Raw genomic sequence first — 18,970 nt, 5'->3', positions numbered from 1 at the left:
CAGCAACACCTGGGCTTTGTTGCCAAACTCCTGACCCCCAGATTTGCAATTGCCTCTCAGAAGAGCTTCCTGGGCTCCAGGTCAGGCAGCCAGGCTTCTTGATCTCTGGGCTTCAGCCTGGAAAAGAGGCTGATTATTACTGCTTAGTGTGGGACAGCAGCTTGATGCCTACATTGTCCTCAAGGCCCACAGGGAAGTGAGATAAAAACCTGTTGGCTGTCTGTACCTTCTCACTGTCCAGAGTTATTGCTGTCATTTTGTGGCCAAGTGGCTGCTGCTGAGTTCTGGAGTAGTGTAATGGGGGCCGTCCTTTCTCCTCTGGTTCTCTGATACTGTGTGGTTGATGCACCCCCATTTCTAAGATCCTGGGTATGGTTTGCTGACCCAGCTGTCCACAATTTCTGGAGCTTTTGGTCAGATCACTCAGTCCTGCACTGGAAGTATTGGTGTGGATTATTATGTTAGTGACTGGAACCAGCTTTGCTCTGGGAAAAAAATGCAGAGTCCCTCTTCTTCCCTTGAAAGTTCTGCTTCCCTCCAATTTCCTGATACCATATGTGTACACCCAAACAACAGACCCAATCAACCCTTGGGTCCAGTATCAGGCAGAGGTTAACTGACGTGTGCCAAAGAGGGCTGGGTGGTCCCTCCCATTCCTCAGAGTGGAGCACCCACAAGATGTGCTTAGCGCTCTCTCCCTCTCCTTGAGGCCTTCCCTATTTTGTCCCCCAATCAGGAATGATGGAGAGAGAGCAACACAGGATGAGGTGAAGGGGATCCCCCTGACTGCCACAGTGGAAAGTGGGTTGGTCTTGGCTGATCTGTCATGGTCTTTGGTCCTTCTGCTGTTCTTTTTTTTTTTTTTTTTTAAGATTTTATTTATTTATTTGACAGAGAGATAGGCAGTGAGAGAGGGAACACAAGCAGGGGGAGTGGGAGAGGAAGAAGCAGGCTCCCAGCAGAGGAGCCCAATGTGGGACTCGATCCCGGAACGCCGGGATCACGCCCTGAGCCGAAGGCAGACGCTTAACGACTGCGCTACCCAGGGGCCCCTTCTGCTGTTCTGAATCTGGAACAAGTTCTCTCTGAGGTTGGGTTCCCTCTGGATCCCCCTCTACAGTGATCTACAATGGAGGAAGAAGCTGTGGAGGTCACTTCACTGAGTACAAGGCTGTGGAAGAGGCTGCAGTCTTAAGAGGAGGCTCCTGGGCAGTGAAGAGACCCCACTCTGGGAGGAGGGGATAGTGGACAGGTGGATGGGCATGCAACTCTCTCTCCAAGGTCCCCTTCTGTATGTACATCTGGCCCTAACACAGCAGGAGGAGTTGTGGGCCTGCCTTGCCACAAACCCCTGGGGTACATCAGCTGTGGGAGGCCATCAAGGGGAGGGGAAGGATCTGCATGACTTCCCTGTCCTCCCTTTGAGTGGGGCCAGTAGGTAAAATCGACTTTGGGCCCCGCAGGAAGCAGAACTCGAAGGGTCTTTCCATCACAGCCTCGTCCTCTTTCCTCCCCACTCCTCTCACTCTCTGCTCAGGTGATTTGTTGACACTGGATCAGGGGAGGCCCTGCCACTTCCTTCTTATAGACATCATATGACCTCAGACTCACCATCCCTGTGTCTCTTTCCATTTCAGGGCCCTGGGCACAGTCTACACCGTCTCGGGAATCTCAGTGTCGGGGTCTCCTGGACAGAGAGGTGCTGTGTCTCGCACTGGCCTCGCAGTGCGTCATTGGACTTTGGCACAGGATGAATGCTGTCCTCAAAACTGTGACCCTCTGAAGCCCCCGCACTTAGCTCCCTCTGGTATTCTGGTGATGCATGCTGCTTCAGTTAGTTGTGAAAAGTCCTATTCAACGGAAAACTGAGTATATTTAGAATGATGTGTTCATTGAATAGATCGATGTAAGAAGTGACCTCTAAGGATTCATGTGTGAGTTCTTTTCTCTAGGAAATTGTCTTGATGACTCATCCCATGTCTTCCGTGACTGTAGGATTAACCATGCTTTTTTGCCTCAATTTGGACAAGTCACTTAACTCCTTTGCAGGTAGGCTGCATGCAGAGGTGACCAAACTTATTTTACAAGTTTGGACTAAATGAACAAATGCATTGACTGCTTAGGACATGTGGAAGACCCCTGAGGGTGGGTCTTTGGAAAAACCCTGAGAGACCGTGGTCAACCTGGCCGGGAGGGCAGTGACACCACAGTGCTCCTATGTATCCTACATCCTCTAGACTCCAGGAGAGACATCCAGCTGTAGCCACCCATGTTTTAAGAAAAAGTGGCAGGGAAAAAGACAAAATGTCAGACACAAAAGAAAGAACTGAGAAAATAATGCCCATAACATAGGTTGACTGGGGTTGACTGTGACAATGGAGAGAGACAGCTGTGACAAGACAAGGATCTCAGAGCTGCAGAGAGGCGCATGCCTCTCTGAGTGATCATGCTTTGCTCAGAGGACATGACCCAGTAATGTGAGACTAGGCTGTCAGTAGGCCACCAACCAACATTTAGTGAAGGGTAGCATGACAGATACATCCCAAGATCTTACATGAATACAACTTCTCTCTCTCCTCACAAATGCCCCCTTGAGGAATGACTGTTAGTCCTGTTTTCGACATGAGGAGACATCTCCTAGAAATGTTTTTTGATCCTGCTGTGTGTCATGTGGTGTGAATGGCAGAGCGAGGCATGGTGCAGACCATGCAGATTCAGATCCTGCACCCTCCCCACTGCAACGTGTTGTCCTCACTGCACTGTCTCTGGAGAATCTCTGTCCCGTTCACCAGGTGCAAGGAGGTAAGTGCAGGATTACTGGTAAGAACTTCACATTCTCTCCCTCCATGGATCCTAATTATTCTTGGGAAGATATACATAAAATAACCACACAATAAAAAGGTCAACTAATAGGAGATCCCTGAAAAAGATGACCTGGGCACAGCTCTAGTCAGAGAGATTTTGGGAGGTTCTCTGGAAGAGGGGCTGACTGAACCCCTATCTGAGGAATGCATTCAGGTAACTTGGGGTGCAGCCTGGGTAGTGGCTGGAGTGGGCAGTGGAGGAGGAGGTGATGCCTGCAGAAAGAACATCATATGGATGGAATCAGGAGGCGATGAGGAAAGTTTGAGGACGAGGCGATGGGAGGTCAATGTGACTGGAGCTGTTTCGCAGTCAACAGACAACTCGTAACCAACCAAGCAAACCGCATGCTGCCTAGACACAGCTCAGTGCGGTCAACTCAAAGCCACAGTAATGCTGTCGTGAGGCTCAGACTTCCACTGTGACATGAGGCCCAGCGAGAAGCCGAGTCCTTCCCAACCCGTCTGCTGCACACACGTCAGTGTGATGTACGTGTCTGGAGTGGTCTCCAGGCAAACAGGATGATGAAAATCAGCTACTTCCTCTTGACTGCTCTAGCGAGGCCTTGGGCAATTTGGAGCAATTTTACATGTATTTTTTTTATTTTTTTTTAAAGATTTTATTTATTTGACAGAGAGAGAGACAGCGAGAGAGGGAACACAAGCAGGAGGAGTGGGAGAGGAAGAAGCAGGCCTCCCGCCAAGCAGGGAGCCCGATGCGGGGCTCGATCCCAGGCCCCTGGGATAATGACCTGAGCCGAAGGCAGACGCTTAACGACTGAGCCCCCCCGGTGCCTGTACATATATTTTAAAGATACAGTGTGGATTTAGAATGATAGGCAGCTTTACACCATATCTTGGAATCTCTGTATATCTTCATGTTTTCTTTCTATATAGTTCAAGCCTTATCAAGATAAGTAAAATATACATGGCCAAAGATAATTGATTTTATTCCCAAATAACTTTCTCTATGACTGTGAAGATGAATTAAGTAAATTTACAAGTTCAAGAAATCATACATATATTAAATATCCAAACTCTACCATTACGAAATTGTGCATATGATAAGCTTTAGTTTTTTTTTAAGTTGGAGGAAGAATATAACAACAAAGCCCTGTTTAATGACCTAAATTCAACCTGAGGATCTGGTTGGTCACTATTATCCAGAGGTGCCACGTCATATTATTCAGTATACGATTTTAAGAAAATTCTTTTATTTTTTTTAAATTTAATTCCTTTTAAAGTGACACTCTATTTTGAAGCTGAGTTTCATGTCTGTGACCTAACAGTGTGCACACAACTGCATGAGGAGTCTCTCTGAGACACAGTTTACGTTGAACTGTGATTCCTGCAAACACCTGAGGATAATCAGTCATGGACTGTGGCTTGAGTATGAGTATGATGTGGTGAGTGACTTTAGTGCAAATGGCAGCTTAAAGACCTCCAAAAATTCTCTCCTCAAAAAAAAATCAATGAGGAAACTGGCAAAAATTGCCACCAACATCTTAAGAACTCTGGAAATAAACTCAAACTTGCAGCAGTAGAGGGAATGTTGATACTGGTGGAAGAGGGAGGAAAAAAAACAGGTGAGTCTCAGTCAGAACCATGAGTTTTGTGCTGTTTTAACATGGCCTAGTCCCATCCCCTGCCCTGTGGCTGCAGAGTAGTTCAGAAAACTAAAGCCCATGTTCACAGTGAAAGACAGCAATGCGGCAGCCACTGGAGAGAACAGAATGGGTCCGGAGCTCCCTCAAAACCTCATTTCTAGAGAATTACCACTAATGGGTCTGAGGGATGTCTGCAAGACCCTACTTGTTCGACTGTTTGTGTTTAATCTCACTTGGAGCTTGCCCAGAACAAAAAGCCTTTTCCCAGCATAATTGTCAAAAAAGAAATTATAGGCAGTTGCTTAACTTGTGGTTGGTTGGTTAAAGTGATAGATATTAGTTGGAGCAAACAATAGAGTAATAGAAAGCTTACAAGGACCACCAAAAAATGAGATTTCCATGAGGGGATTTGAAAAGTTCTGACTTATTCTTACGAATCTAGAACACTGTAAGCATACCCAGGAGAGACCCTAGAAGGCCCTTAGCTCTCCCCCTGCCTGACCTGGATGTTCTGCACAAGCAACAATGAAGGTTTTCAGCTACCAGCTGAATTTTGAAGATACGATTCAACATGCTCACGAAGCCCTTCGACAAAGACTGAATGACTTAGTTCTAGGCTGTTCGTGAGATCTCTCTCCGGCCAATAGCTGACCGCCATAGAGCTGAGCAGGGACTACAGTGGTCACACGTGACAAAGAATACAGACTTTGGAGAATTAGTTCATTAAAGTCACTAATGAGAAAGCAATGACAAAAAATAGCAAAGCCAACAAATCCTAGGGAAGAGTGAGAATCCGATTTCTAGAGTTGTCATATGATATTATTTTAAATAACCAATTTACAGTCCCCCTCCCCAGTAACAAGATACCTGCAGGGAAACCAGAAGTCTGACTGTGCAGAAAAAAGTTGGCATACCAGGGCCAAGTGTGCTTTTCTATGACAGGCCTGCTTGTCAGACTGACCCTGTCTGAAGTCTGGGAACTTGGAATCAAGAGGGTCCCCACCATTCTCTGGTAAGTGTGGCTTGCTGTGCCTAGACTGTTGGTGCAAACCCTGTGGTTTATGCAGAACATATCTTTGCTGATAGAACTCTGAAATTCAGGTATGTGCGAGGCAGAGGGTGCCTAAATGACCAGTTCCCACTAAAAACCTCTGAGTACAAAGTCTCTAATGAGCTTTCCTGGAAGATGTTTCACACTTTATTGCTGGAGGAATGAAGTGTACCTTTGTGATGCCACTGGAGCAGTTCTCTTGAAAGCTTGTGGCTGGTTTTCTCTGAACCTCCCATGCACCTTTCCCTTTGCTTATTTTGCTTAGTGTGCTTTCACTGTAATAAATCATAACTATCAGGATGGCTATATACTGAGTTCAGTTAGTCTTTCTAGAGAGACGGATGTTGGAGGTGCTCTTGGGCTGTCCCCCACACATAAGCTGATATACAAGGAGAAAAAAGCAATGAATACACACTGTCCCTAAGCAAAGTCCAGACACTGGACTTACGAGACAGATACTTTGTATCAGCTCTTTTAAGTATATGTAAAGAATTAAGGGAAATGATATTTAAAGAACTAAAACATAGTATGAGACTTATATCTCTCCAAGTAGAGAATAACAATAAAAAAGATGTGAATTATAAAAGAGAAACAGATATTCTGGAGTTGAAAAGTATAGTAACAACTGAAAATGTCACTAAAGGGGCTTGTATTCACTTCCTAGGACCGCTGTAAGAAATTACTACACTCTACATGGGCTAAAACAATAGAAATTTACTCTTTCACACGTCTGAAGGCTGGAAATCTGAAGTCAAGCTATAACTTAGGCTCTGCTTCCTATTGAAAGAGCTAGAGAACTATCTTTCCTTGCCCCTTGCTATCTTTTGGTAGTTTCTGGAAATTCATGGCTTTCCTTGGATTGCATCTGCATCACTCTAAACCCTGCCTCTGTCATCACATGGTGGCTTTCTCCCCTCTGTGTCTGTGTGTCCAAACCTCCCTGCTCTTATAAGGACAGCAGCCATTCAATCAGGGCACACTCTAATCCAGTGTAACCTTATCTTGATTATATCTGCAAAGACCTTATTTCCAAATAAGGATACTTTCACAGGTACTGTGGGGTACAACTTTAATGTATAATTTGGGGAGACACAAAGCCACAACAAAGCTGAACAACAGATTTGAGCAGGAAAAAGACAAAAATTTGAAGATAGATTAATAGAGATCCAGTCTGATGAACAGTGAGTTAAAAAATATGGATGGGAGAAAAAAACAGCAGAGCCTCGCGGACCTGTATAATACAATAAGCATGCCAACATATGCACAAAGAAAAGTCCCCAGAAAAAGAAAAGACAGGGAATGAAATATAAAATAAGTAAAAGATAAAATAAATAAAAGAGAGGGACAGTGAAGATATGTGAAGTAACAATAGCCAAAATCTCACCAAATTTCATGAGAAACATTAATAAAAATATTCAAGAAGTTCAAAAAAGTCCAAGCAGGATAAACCCACCTCATAATAAAATTGTTCAAGGCCAAAGACAAAGAGAAAATCATGAAAGCAACTAATCATTTACAAAGGCTCCTCAATTTTATGGCTAATTTTCATCAGAAACCAGAGGCCAGAAGGCAGTGGGATGACATGAAAAGTGCCAAAAGACAGAAACTGTCAACCAAGAGCTCTGTATCTAGCAGATGTCTTTCAGTAATAAAGGAGACATTGAGACATTCCCAGATAACATTTGAGAGAACCCACTGCTTTCACAAGGCCTACAAAGAAATACTAAGGGCCCTTCAAGCTGAAATGAAAAGACAACAGAGTAACTTAAATCTACATGAAGAAATAAAGAGTTGCATAGGTTAATATACAAGAAAGTGTAAATATATAAGTATGTATATGTTGGCTAATGAATTTAAATAAAAAATATAAAAGTATGTAAGATGTGTATAATTGTAAACAATGTATTATTTTCTCCTGATTTAAAAGGCACCACCTGAAGTCAATATTATAAACATGCTGACGAGCACACAGTGTATAAAGATATAATTTGTATGACCATGGCAATAAGGGGAGGGTGTGCATTGAATCTACATGAAGGTAGTTTCTATATGCCATGGAAATTAATCTGGTATTAATCCAATTAGAATGTTATAATTTAAGGTGTTAATTATAATCTGAGGGAAGCTACTAAGAACATAACCCAGAATATATAGCAAAAGAAGCACCATGGAAATGTATTCGGTACGCTAGAACATAACATAAAAAACCGGTAACGGAGGACTATTAGAAAAGAGATGACATATACAGCCAAAAAACCAAACCAAAACAAAAAACAGATACCAATGCTAGCTGATTAGTAATTAAATATTCATGGATTATATACTCCAATTCAGAGGCAGATATTGGCAGAATGGATTAAAAAAAACCCTATAATCTCCATTTGCTGCCTATGAGGGAGTCACGCTTTAAGTCTAAGACAGAGAGGTTGAAAATAAAAGGAAAATAAATGCTAAGCAAGTAGTAACCAAAAGAGAACGAGACTGGCTTTGATAATATAAGACAAACTTTTATGACATTTTTCTTCTAGAAAAAAAAAGGACATTTTATAATGACAAAAGGGCCCATCCTTCGAGATTATGAACGTTTTACAAGAGAACTCCAAAATATATAAAACAAACTGACAAAAATGAAGAGAAACAGACCCCTCAACAATTGGAGACTTCAATATTCAACTTCCAATAATGAAAAGTCATTTCTTGTGATGCTCACAGGGTGGGAGGAGTAGGGGCTGAGATCCATATTTCATGGTGCAGGTACTGAAATTTAGAGATTAAGTGACTTTCTCAGAGTTGCAGCTCAACTGCAACTGAATGATGGTTCTGAGTCAGGGGATACAGACGGTTCCCTGGACATAGAGATCCCTGATCACCTGAATACGAGATCAGGTCCTGGACACCTGAATTGAGCCCTTTCCTCACTCCCTTGCTCATATCCTCTTGCCCCAAGGTTTCTGCAGGCAGACACCTGGTATGTCAAGGAGGTGCCTGCACCAAGAGGATGGCTCAAATCCTGACCCAACTCCTCGCTCTGTGTTTCAATCCCTGACTCAAAATACATTGTCTTTCCTCCAAATGAAGAACAACCCCTGATGGAGTGGGGGGATCTGAGCATGTCTCCATCTCCCCTCACTTGCCCCCAGCACTTGATTCTATCTGCTGCCTTTCAGTGAGACTCCCTGGTGGTCAGGTGATCACCCTGAATGACCAGTAGTCTGCTTGCCTCCCAACTGGCTCAGAACCCAGGACATTCTAAACCAACTGCCCACGTGACAGTTGCCCAAAGAACTAGCTTCGTCTTCAACTGACCAAACTTGGATGATGAGCAGTTCATTAACTAGGAGAGGGGTCTGCCAGGCTGGACTTTTGTGGCTTAGTGGATGAAATCTACACAGCTCCAGTGTCTCCCTGACTATCTGACCCACCCTCAGAGCAGCCACTATGGAAGGCATGGCTGAGAGCAGGAAGTAGCCACACTGGCCCTTGAGTATGCACCTTCCCTGCTCACTCCTTCCTTTCCAACATCCAGTGTCTTTTGTACAAACCACAGTCCTTCTTCTTGAATCTAATTACTGATTTTACTCCCATGCCACCTTCAATGGAGTAGTTAGTGGGGGTGATATTTGTGGCCCTACCATGTTGTTTGGTCAGATGCCCATTTCAATGTGGCTGAACCACTGTGGGCACAGCCAGCAGAACAGTGGACAGCCAGCAGATCTTCTTAAACACAAATAGTTATATTGTGAATCCCGTGTTTGAATCCCTTAGGATCTTTTTCTTTTTATAACCTGAGCCACAATCCTAGAAAACATACTGAAAATAGAACTGTTGATATGCAGCTGAGAGAAGACCCTGGGAGCACATTCATTCATTCCTATGCTGCACTTCTGTTCTATGAGCAAAGAGGGGTATTATGATCTGTGATGGGGCTGTGATTTTATGAGGATGAGACAATGTAGAAAGGCAGCACAGCACAGGGACGGAGAGAGAGAGAGAGCATGAGAGCTGGTGTCTGGTGGCTGGTATCAACTCATGCTAGAAGACACATGTACCTGGGAAAGTTACTTAACCCCTTTGTCCCTGGTTCCCTGTTCTGCGCCATGAGGCCTATTTACTAGTATTCCCTTACGAAGCTTAATATAAGACAGTCCAGACATCACCTGGAGAAAATGACCGGTGCTGCGTAAGTGCTGTGTAAGTGTTCCAGCATTAACTGTCTGCAAGAATAAGCAAGGAATACAGGAGTGGCTGCCTCCGGAGAGGAAACTCGAACAGATACAGGGCAGGGGAGGGTGCAAGGTGACATTTCAGCCCTCACATGGGCATGATGCTTTACAGCTCATGGAGAGTATCTGTCATCATTTCCTGTCATCCCCCATCATCCTCATGGGTTATGCAGGGTAGGTGCTGTGACCCCTGTTTTGTGATTCATGGCTCTAAATTGTAGAGATTTTAAATGACGCCTGGAGTCACAAGGCTGATGACAGATCTGAGATAGGAAAGTAGTTGTTTCCTTGGGGACAGAGATCCCTGAACAACCCCTACCGCCTCCCCTGAGTCCTCCAGATCATGTGCTGGACTTCTGAACCAAGGGCTACCCTCCCTCCATTCCCCAAATTTTCCTGCCCCAAAGTTGCTGTCAGGACATAGAAGGTGCTGGAGCCAAGAGAAGGGCACATGCCTCCATCCAAACGTTTCAATCTCTGACCCAAAAGCTATGATATTTTCCTGAAAGGAAGTCCCTTAACAGGTCAGGGGGAAAACCCCTCCTCCTCCCACATCATCACACATCAGCTGCCTCAAGGCAGACCGACGGTGTGACCAGTGCTCTGCTTGACTCCTATGTGGCCCAGAGCCTAGGATTTTCCAAGCCAACTTGCACATATAACTCCTCTCTAATGAATCAGCTTGGCCTTCAAGAACCAACCCTGGATGAACCACTAGCTAATGAGGAAAGTGACCTGATGGACTGGTGCTTTGCTGGTTTAATAGATGAAGCTGACATGTCCTCCACTGTCTTCTGACCACTGATCTGAGCAATAGCCTGAGCAGGCAGAGCCTACACTCTGAGTGTGCACTTCCCGCTCCCCAAACTCTGAAGTCTCTGTAGACTCCTCACCCTTCTCTAGACCTTGCAGTTGCAGGGAGAGAGTTTCTTCCCTCTGCCACCAAATGTTCATTCCACCAACCCAATGGCATTGTCCCTTCTCACCACTGTCCCAGGCAGCACCCAAACACCCAGTAATCCTGTTCACATCAACCAATGGAAATCACTCTATGAAATCCCAGTTTCATTCCTTTATAAAAACTCTGTGGATTTATAGAGCGCTGATGTTTGGTTTTGGATCTTGACATCTACGTTCAGAAGAGTTAACCTGTGATTTCCCTTTACTGTGATGTCTATTGCTAGGTGGCATCCAAATTCTCCTGATCTGATGAAAGCAGTGTAGGTGTGTTCCCTCTGCATATGTTCTCTGGAAGAGGATGTCGGAGAGTGGCATCACTTCTAAAACACTTTGTAGAAATCAGAGGAAACGATCTGTGCCTGAGTTTGTTTTGTAGAAAAAAATAGTTTTACGTTTGTTTTTTAATTGATGTTTACTTTACATATTGTAAAGTCCCCGAATCTTAAATGTCTAGCTTTATGGTTTCCTGTAATATAAATGCATCTGTTGCCAACACCAATTTGACACACAGAGCATCTCCAGGACCCTGGCAGCCTCCTATAGAAGGACTTAAGAATAATATCTAACTTATTAGGTTACATGAATAAAATCATCTACTCCATGTATAGTCTAGGCACAACGATTACACATAATTAGCTCAGAAAGAGTGTGGCAGCGTCCTTGGAAGGTAGTTATGTTGCCTGTATGTACTATTACCACCACCCTGTCTCCGCTTTTGTGGCCGCATGCATTAGCGGTCACCCCAGTGTTTGGTTGGTTTTCCTGCGGTGCCAACAAGGAAGTTAGGGAAGCAACAGAGAACATGTGCACTCGTTTGCTTTACCATTTTCATCCCAAGCGCCCTGCACTCACATTTCCTCTTCCTGTTCTTCTTTGCCCCAATTTGCTTTGTCTTTTCCTTCTTTTGAGTCCATTACAAAAAAATTTGTTCACAGCTGAAAGGAAGACAAGAATCAGGCATAACCAGAGCCACCCAGGGCAGGTAACCATTAAGTGGAGGATGCTGAGAGCAGATCCAGAATTCCCGGGGCCCCTCCAGCAGGGACCCTTCCGACTCCCAGCCCAGCTCCTGGCTGGGGCCATTCAGGGCTGCTCAGCAGGAGTCCGTGGTACAGACCCAGCGTAAGGGGCCAGAGCAACACTAAGAATGTGAATGAGGTAGGCTGCAGGAGGTTTTATAGACATTGATCCAAGGACCTTAAGTGCCTGTATGAGACCACATACTACAGGATGAGAATTATAAAGAGGGAATGGGGGAAGAGCTACAAAGAGGAGCTTATAGATAGCAAAAACAAAGTGAAAAGAGAGGAAAGAGGAAATAAATTGCCTGCACAGTTTTGCTCCCTGCATGTGATCCTGTGCATGGATAATTGTAGGAGTGGGGAGGAGGAGCCTTGGGAAAGGACGGGGACAGTCAGGGTTGGGGTGAGAACTTGGACCCACTGCTCCTGGCAGGATAAAGGCCGACCTGGGGATGACTCTGTCTTCCCCTCTGCAATGAGGGAATGGGTCTCTGTGATCTGCAACATATTTTTTCCCGCCTTCAAATTTCATAACTGTGACCATGAATGAACTCCTGTGTCATCTTGTCCTTACAAGAAGGCAGTCACTATCCGCATGCATTTCTGTGTGTGATGTTGCCTTCCTCGGTACTCATGACTCAGTACTCCCCTTCCACTTCTCTCCACTATTTAGTGTTCATCGTCCTTCTCCGTGTCAGCCTCTACCAGCCATGTTATTTTAAAATATGGGGACACCGGAGGAATGATCATGGGTATACTGCCACCCTCCCTCATCAATCAATTGATCAATTAACCAATCCATCCAAACCCAGGGGGCACCTGTAATGGGACTGGGGTTTTGTTGGGCCCTATGGGAGAGAATGGCAATGAGTTCCACATACTACCTGTCCTGTGCCTGGGGTAATTGCAGTTACTTGAAGATCGTTCTCAAAAAATCCCATAGGTTTCCTAGCCCCCTAGAGAGCATGAACATGAAATCAGAAGTAAGCTAACTTGTCTAAATTCCCTTAGTCTATACGTGGGGCAACAGGGGCTCTACAGCTGATGCGATCACATAAACACACACTACTTGCCGGAGTTTGCCCTGAACCTTGGAAGGACTGGGAGGGTGGGCTTTGGGCAGGCCTGGGGTAGGCATGACCAAGGTGTGGGGGGCAGGGCCAATGTGTGGCTGAGGCAGTGGGTTCTGAGAGGAGCACTGACTCCCTGCCCTGCTGCCCAGAGAGAGGTCGTGTCCTGTGGTCAATGCCAGGTCACCGGGTCAGCAGGGCTGTAAAAGCGGGTGTGTGAAATGGGCCCAGCAGCTCCTCATACAGTCCTCTAGAATCCCTGCCGGCCATGGAGGGTCTCCAGGGCAGCTGCACATGGGCCTCTTTCAGATGGAAGCACATTCACAGTTCAGACTTGGGTGAGGTATGGAGGCTGGGATGAGCTAAAGGACATTGGAGCATATACATAATTTCAGAGGAAAGGTTCTTCAACTCACCTAGCTATGGAAGTGGCCTTTAAGGAGGAGCAAACAGGACAGGAACATAATGTTACTAGTCCTGTACGTTAAAAGGGAGAGAGTTGACCTCTCATCTACCTCCTGGCTCATGCTAGAACTTTGTATCCAGATTCAAGTGTCTGTTGGGTCGCACCAGATTACATCCATCAAGGTTAATAACAAGAAAGATACCAAAATCCCAAGAGGTGCTAATGAAACAGAACCTAAGCTTTGACATCTGGCAGTGGGAAAGAGAAGGAAGTACAGGTTTCAGGGGAAAGAATTTTTTTTTTTTTTAAAGATTTTATTTATTTATTCGACAGAGATAGAGACAGCCAGCGAGAGAGGGAACACAAGCAGGGGGAGTGGGAGAGGAAGAAGCAGGCTCATAGCGGAGCAGCCTGATGTGGGGCTCGATCCCATAACGCCGGGATCACGCCCTGAGCCGAAGGCAGACGCTTAACCGCTGTGCCACCCAGGCGCCCCCATGGGAAAGAATTTTTAAATAGGAAAGCAAAAATGATTGCAAACACAGCACACCTGATGCTTATGGACTCCATTCCTCTTACTAATATGTCATTAAAATATGAAATGAACAAATTAGACTTGTACATATATTTCCCTACCCTTCTGCTTTCTTATCCACCTTCCTCAGTCTCCAGAGCAGCAGGTGCAACCCAACTGTACCCGGAACCCTCTTGCATTGCTTCCTACCTGAGTGTTGTTCCCTACCTGGAGAGTCATCCTCCTCACTGCTGGAATCTTGAATGCTCTCCACAAGAAAATCTATAGAAACACAAATATGATATATAGAAACACATCAATTAGAGGGGCTCACCCTTTCCTCCTCCTCTAGTTGAGGTTGTGTGGGTCATACGGCATCAACCTGATATTTCCTGTGGGTTCTCAGAAGTTCTCTATACTTGGTGGAGTCAGAGCCCTTCAACAAGAATTGATCACAGTTACAAACCTTCGAATGAGACAGAGATGCTGAATGAATCAGCTTTCACACTCTCAGTTCTACAGGCACATTGCAGCTCTTACCTCCAAACTTACCACCGGAGATTCAAATTAGTATGCGCACGTTTGAAATGTGGCTAGTGTGACTGAGCAATGTGGTGTTATTTTAATTCGCTGAATGTTGGTGTAAAATTAATTATAAGCAGACACATGTGGCTAGAGGCTAGCACCCTGGAGAGCACAGTTCTAGAATCCAAAGATGAAAAAGAGGTCACTTGCCCTCCGCTGGTTGTTTCTTGGTTGTAGTTTGCTGGCCTGATCTGATCATTCATGTATAGGCACTTCTGGGCTCGTGCACACATGACGGGCACAACTTAAGATTCTGGGACACTAAACAGGAAGGTCAACCACCAGGTCCTAGAGGAAGCGACCTACAGAAATCCCAATGTCACTGCATAGAAACAAACAAACAAACAAACCCTAAAATATATATGGAACCACAAAGGACCCCTAATAACCAAAACAATCTTGAGAATGAAGAACAAAGATGGAGTCCCCCCACTTCCTGACTTTAAAGCATATTACAAAGCTACGGTAATCCAACAGAATGGTACTAGCATAAAAACAGGCCGGTAGACCAGTGGAACAGAGCAGAGAGCCCCCAAATAAACTCACACGTACATAGATAAATGATCTGTGACAAGGGTGCCAAGATTGCACAATGGGGAAAGTAAAGGAGGCACGGAGTGAACACTGACACTCCCTAACCCAGCTGTTTAGGAGATTTGCAACAAGGGTGATGGGCACCAAGCTAAAAGCCAAGTTTTACTTTAAATTCCTATTTGCCACTGTATCTTGGGTATGGACTTACAGGATTTGAGCATTTCTCATGGTATGGTGATGTCATAAATTACATTAAATTATCGTCCTGATTCTTAACTGCTCTGGGCCATGTACAAGCAATGACCTCAGCTATGACAGCTGTTGGCCTGCACTGTCCTACATGGGGCCTCTTAGCTCTCAGAATCAGTGGACTGACCAGGAGCATGTGGACTTTCTATGTGAGTTTCACTCTAATGACTATGCCAGAGCTGGCTGTTAAATCCATCTATAGTTGTTCTGGGTTATGTGACCACTGAGGCCACCTTATAATGTGGTCAGTGTTTGGGAAATGTGTACACTTCAGTACTTTGGGAGTGTACACGGATGGTGAAACCCCCCTGCCCTGTGACTAACGATCCCGTAGCTGAGTGATAAGTGCAGATCAGTAGCACAGAGCATCAGCAATGGGGATACAGGCCTAGGTTCACACTTTGACTTTCCTACTCAGGAGGTCAAGACCTGGGACAGTCTTTTCTGCTCTATCTCCGAGGAAGGGAACATTCAACAAACTTCCAGGCACAGTTGTGGTGATGGAGGAATTCGGGATTGTATGAGTAGCTAGGGAGGAGGACTGGCTCTTCTCCTTCCTCCCACATACAATAGCTGATGACGCTTTAAGATTCCTTAGTTCAGGAATGAATATGAGAGTCTATATCTTTTACGTTACTGTAGGAAGTAAAAGAACAAACCACACTCTTGGGCTCTAAAAGAAAAAAGGGCTTTAATATAATAATATTTGAATTTACCACTTACTATTTAAGAGAATAAATATTGCCCCCCGTCAAATAACTAAATAGATGGGAGGAAGGGGTGTGGAACACATGGGGCGCATGCACCGCAAATCCCCAGCTGCTGAGGAATCCCTGCAGGGCCACTGGACACTTGCTCAGCCCTGAGGTTGACTGCGGCCAGTTCTTCTCCTTCTTGAGTGCTGCTGACCAGCTAGGACCGGGGCTCCAGCTGGCAGGACAGGGTGTAGCTAAGGACAGAGGGACACCTGTGAGTTGCCCAGGAGCTTCCATTCAAGAGTCCCTGCCAGTGTTTGCCCACAGCTGGAGTCTGGCGCCCCGGCAACAAGGCCTGAGGCTGCCCAGGGAAGGAGGATCCCAGGAGTGGCCAGCAGAAAGAGTCCACCCCGAACCTCACCCACCCAGATCCTGATGGGCCTCACCTCTCAGCCTCGCTGAGCGACTCCATAGCCTGGAACCAGGACCGAAAAGAATCCTCGGGCTCTAGGGTGTAATTCTCGGCAGCCACCTGGAGCAGCACGATGTCCGTCATGACTTGGTATTCCTGAGCAGAGAGAGAAGCACAGGATGTATAGGGAGCCTGGGGGGGGGGGGGGAGCTGCAGGGTCTGGTGAGGGTTGAGCAGCAGGACCGGGGACCCATCCCAGGTCCTGGCACACATGGCCACCCTCCAGCCTAGAGATTCATCCGGTCTCCACCTGTTCTCAGAGGTGAATATCAGTAGCCTCTCCTCCGGGAAGTTCTCCTGGATGCCATGTGTCTGTCCCCATCTCCTAATGGGATGGGTCTTGCACTGCTTTCTTCTCAAGGGATCCCAGGAAATGTGAGGTGGAGGGCATGGAGCCAAGCAATGTTCTTCCCAGGGACATCTCTGAGGCCCACTCCCTACCCTTCCCTGCGGGAAGCGCCACATATGCTCACCTTATTTCTTTTCTGGTGGTTGATCTCATTCCCCTGGAAAGCAGACAAAGTCCATCAGAATGAGGCCCCTGGTTCTTAGGAGCACTTGATTCCCATCCCTTCTCATGCTGCACCATGGCCAGGACCCGTGAGGGGGCCGTGCATACACAGATAGCGGGCCTGGGATGTAGGCCAGGCTCTGGGGTCCAGAGAAAGGAGGACATGGGGCAGATGGACTGGCTACAGGTCGGGACCCTGCAGCACCACCCTCTCGGAAGACAGTAGGGGAGGCCGAAGCCTCAGGCAGGAAGGGGCTGCTGCGGCTACTGAGGTGCTCGCTGACGTGGAGGGTCCTGACTTCATTCTCCCCCCACGGGCAAACTCACCGGGGGAGGCTGAGGTCCACTCAGACAGACCTCATGCAGCTTTGCCTTCAGGAAGCTCTGCTGCTTCACCAGTCTTCGGCACCGGGAGCCGTGGCCTAACTGCAGCCTCACCTCGCTCATCCCTGAGATGGGCAACAGCCCCCAGGCTCACAGGGTAGCCGTGAGGCTGTCATGAGGGGAGGTTTGCCAAGTACTGAGAGCTCAGGGCTCAGTACAGGGGCGCTCTGCTCCCAAACCTCCGGATTCTGGTCCCTCCCCCACAATCCTCAGGCTCACCCACCTCCAGATAGTCCTCCATTGCAATATCCAGCATCACCAGTTCAGTGAGGAAAGTGCCAAGTTAGGGGACAACACCCTGTGTCATGAGCAGTAGGGTTGGGATGAGTCCCTGCTCTCTGGTGCCCACAGGGACCCTCCCCTGAAAATGCTGCAGCCTCCTGGCCCACCCCAGTTTCCCACATGGAGCAGCCTAGGACCCTTAGCAGTCTCCCCTCAATTCCCTTTCCCCTCACCCTCCAAGTACATCATACTCTTCCTAATCACCTCCAGAGCCTGCTTTTAGAAAATCACAGGGTATATAGTCCTGGGCTCCTCCCCATCCCGAAACCCATTCTGGATCCAGCTTTCTAGACCCTCCTGCTGGTCACTTTGAAACAAGAATTTTAGAAGCAACAGGAAGTGGAGCTGGAGTGGAAGTCCCACCTGTACTGATTTGGAGGCTTCCAGCCCTCAGGGAGAAGCCCCTCTCCTCTGACTTTGGAGGCCCTGGGCCTCAGGCACACTCACCATCTTCTGCAGCCTCTTCTTCTAGGCTCTCCGGAGGGCCTTCACCAGGGTGGCAGATTTATTAGATGGTTGCTCCTGTAGGGCCAAGGACAAGATCCTTGAGACCGTAATACCCTCAGTCCACTTGCCCCCACCATCTTTTAATTCAGACCCTAGACATCTGACTTAAGTCAGCTGACAACTGATAAACATTATCCTTAAGCATGCCATGTGATGATTCTAGAAAAATCTCAGCTCCAACATTCACTCTATGTGTGACCCTGAGCTTGAAGCCTGGCCTCCCTGAGCCTGTTTTCTCATCAGGAAAAGTGAGAATTCTACCTACCTCCCATCGTCTCCTGAGGACTCAGTATCGTATTACTATCATGATTGTTGTGGCCCTCAACCCATCCCAACCCCTTCACTGAGCAGAGCCCTGTCCTCTGGGCTTTCAAGGTTTGTACAGGTGTCCATCTGGACTAGCTGTTGACACAGAGAGACAGGGTGTCTAGGCTAGGGAATCTGGTTGAGCAGCACCTGGTTGTTCCACCCCCAACGGAATCTTCACCCCAGCCTGTCACCACATTCATGCCAAAGGCTTCCCCTCTCCAAGGAATGCTTCAGGCCATTCCCTATTTCATCCATGCAGGACCCTGTTCCCTCACACCCTTCTTCTCTTTCCAGACCTGCACCTTCCATGCTACCTTGATGACTAGTTTCCTGCTCTGTGGGTTGTCTTCAGTGCCCAGCTTTTTAAAGTTTTGAAAGCACTTCCTGAATAGAGGGAAAGGAGGCAGGACGATTGGAGGAATAATGTGGCAGGGTTGAGTGCAAGTCCCTTTTATTTGAGAACCCCAAAGTGTCAAATTGCCTGGATAACAGTTTTCTCTGGGTTCCTCTGAGCACTAAGGTCTTTGTAGGACATGGGACAGAGCTCTGATGTAGGGCATCCTATGACTCCATTCCCATATTAATTGAGCAGCTCTGTTTTGGTCAATTTTGGTTTCAATTGGGCAGAGTTTAGTGGTTGTAAAGTAAACACATGAAAATATTTATTCAGCTCAGCCTTGTGGGGGAACATTTAGGAAAACTGATTTCTAAAGCAGTAGACATGGTGG

General features: G+C 46.5%; 2 protein-coding genes across 17 annotated transcripts in view; both read right to left on the bottom strand.

The window, feature by feature from the left end:
* LOC123786486 (uncharacterized) overlaps positions 1–18,970 on the bottom strand; it is a 224,356-nt gene that overhangs the window by 9,643 nt on the left and 195,743 nt on the right. The gene's annotated exons all lie outside the window — the stretch shown is intronic.
* The window catches only part of LOC123786625 (ral-GDS-related protein-like), a 120,381-nt gene that overhangs the window by 10,950 nt on the left and 90,461 nt on the right, over positions 1–18,970 (bottom strand). For 8 of the 16 annotated variants that reach the window (XM_087860495.1, XM_087860490.1, XM_087860491.1 and 5 more), the window contains 4 exons: positions 17,368–17,948; positions 16,723–17,253; positions 16,224–16,345; positions 15,755–16,031 (listed from right to left, as the gene is read on the bottom strand). In XM_087860495.1, the coding sequence (XP_087716621.1) occupies positions 17,915–17,948 (34 nt within the window). In that variant the 3' untranslated portion in view covers positions 15,755–16,031; positions 16,224–16,345; positions 16,723–17,253; positions 17,368–17,914. Of the gene's footprint in view, positions 1–848; positions 11,062–11,554; positions 14,622–15,754; positions 16,032–16,223; positions 16,346–16,722; positions 17,254–17,367; positions 17,949–18,970 lie in introns of those variants that run through there. The other 8 variants (XM_087860487.1, XM_087860485.1, XM_087860486.1 and 5 more) reach the window with 8 other exon arrangements.

This window comes from Ursus americanus, unplaced genomic scaffold, assembly GCF_024610735.1.
Source record: "Ursus americanus isolate L20-20 unplaced genomic scaffold, mUrsAme1.1.p SCAF_68, whole genome shotgun sequence".
NCBI classification, from domain to species: Eukaryota; Metazoa; Chordata; class Mammalia; order Carnivora; family Ursidae; genus Ursus; species Ursus americanus.
Note: the sequence above shows the minus strand (reverse complement) of the source record. Positions and strands in the feature narration are given on the sequence as shown.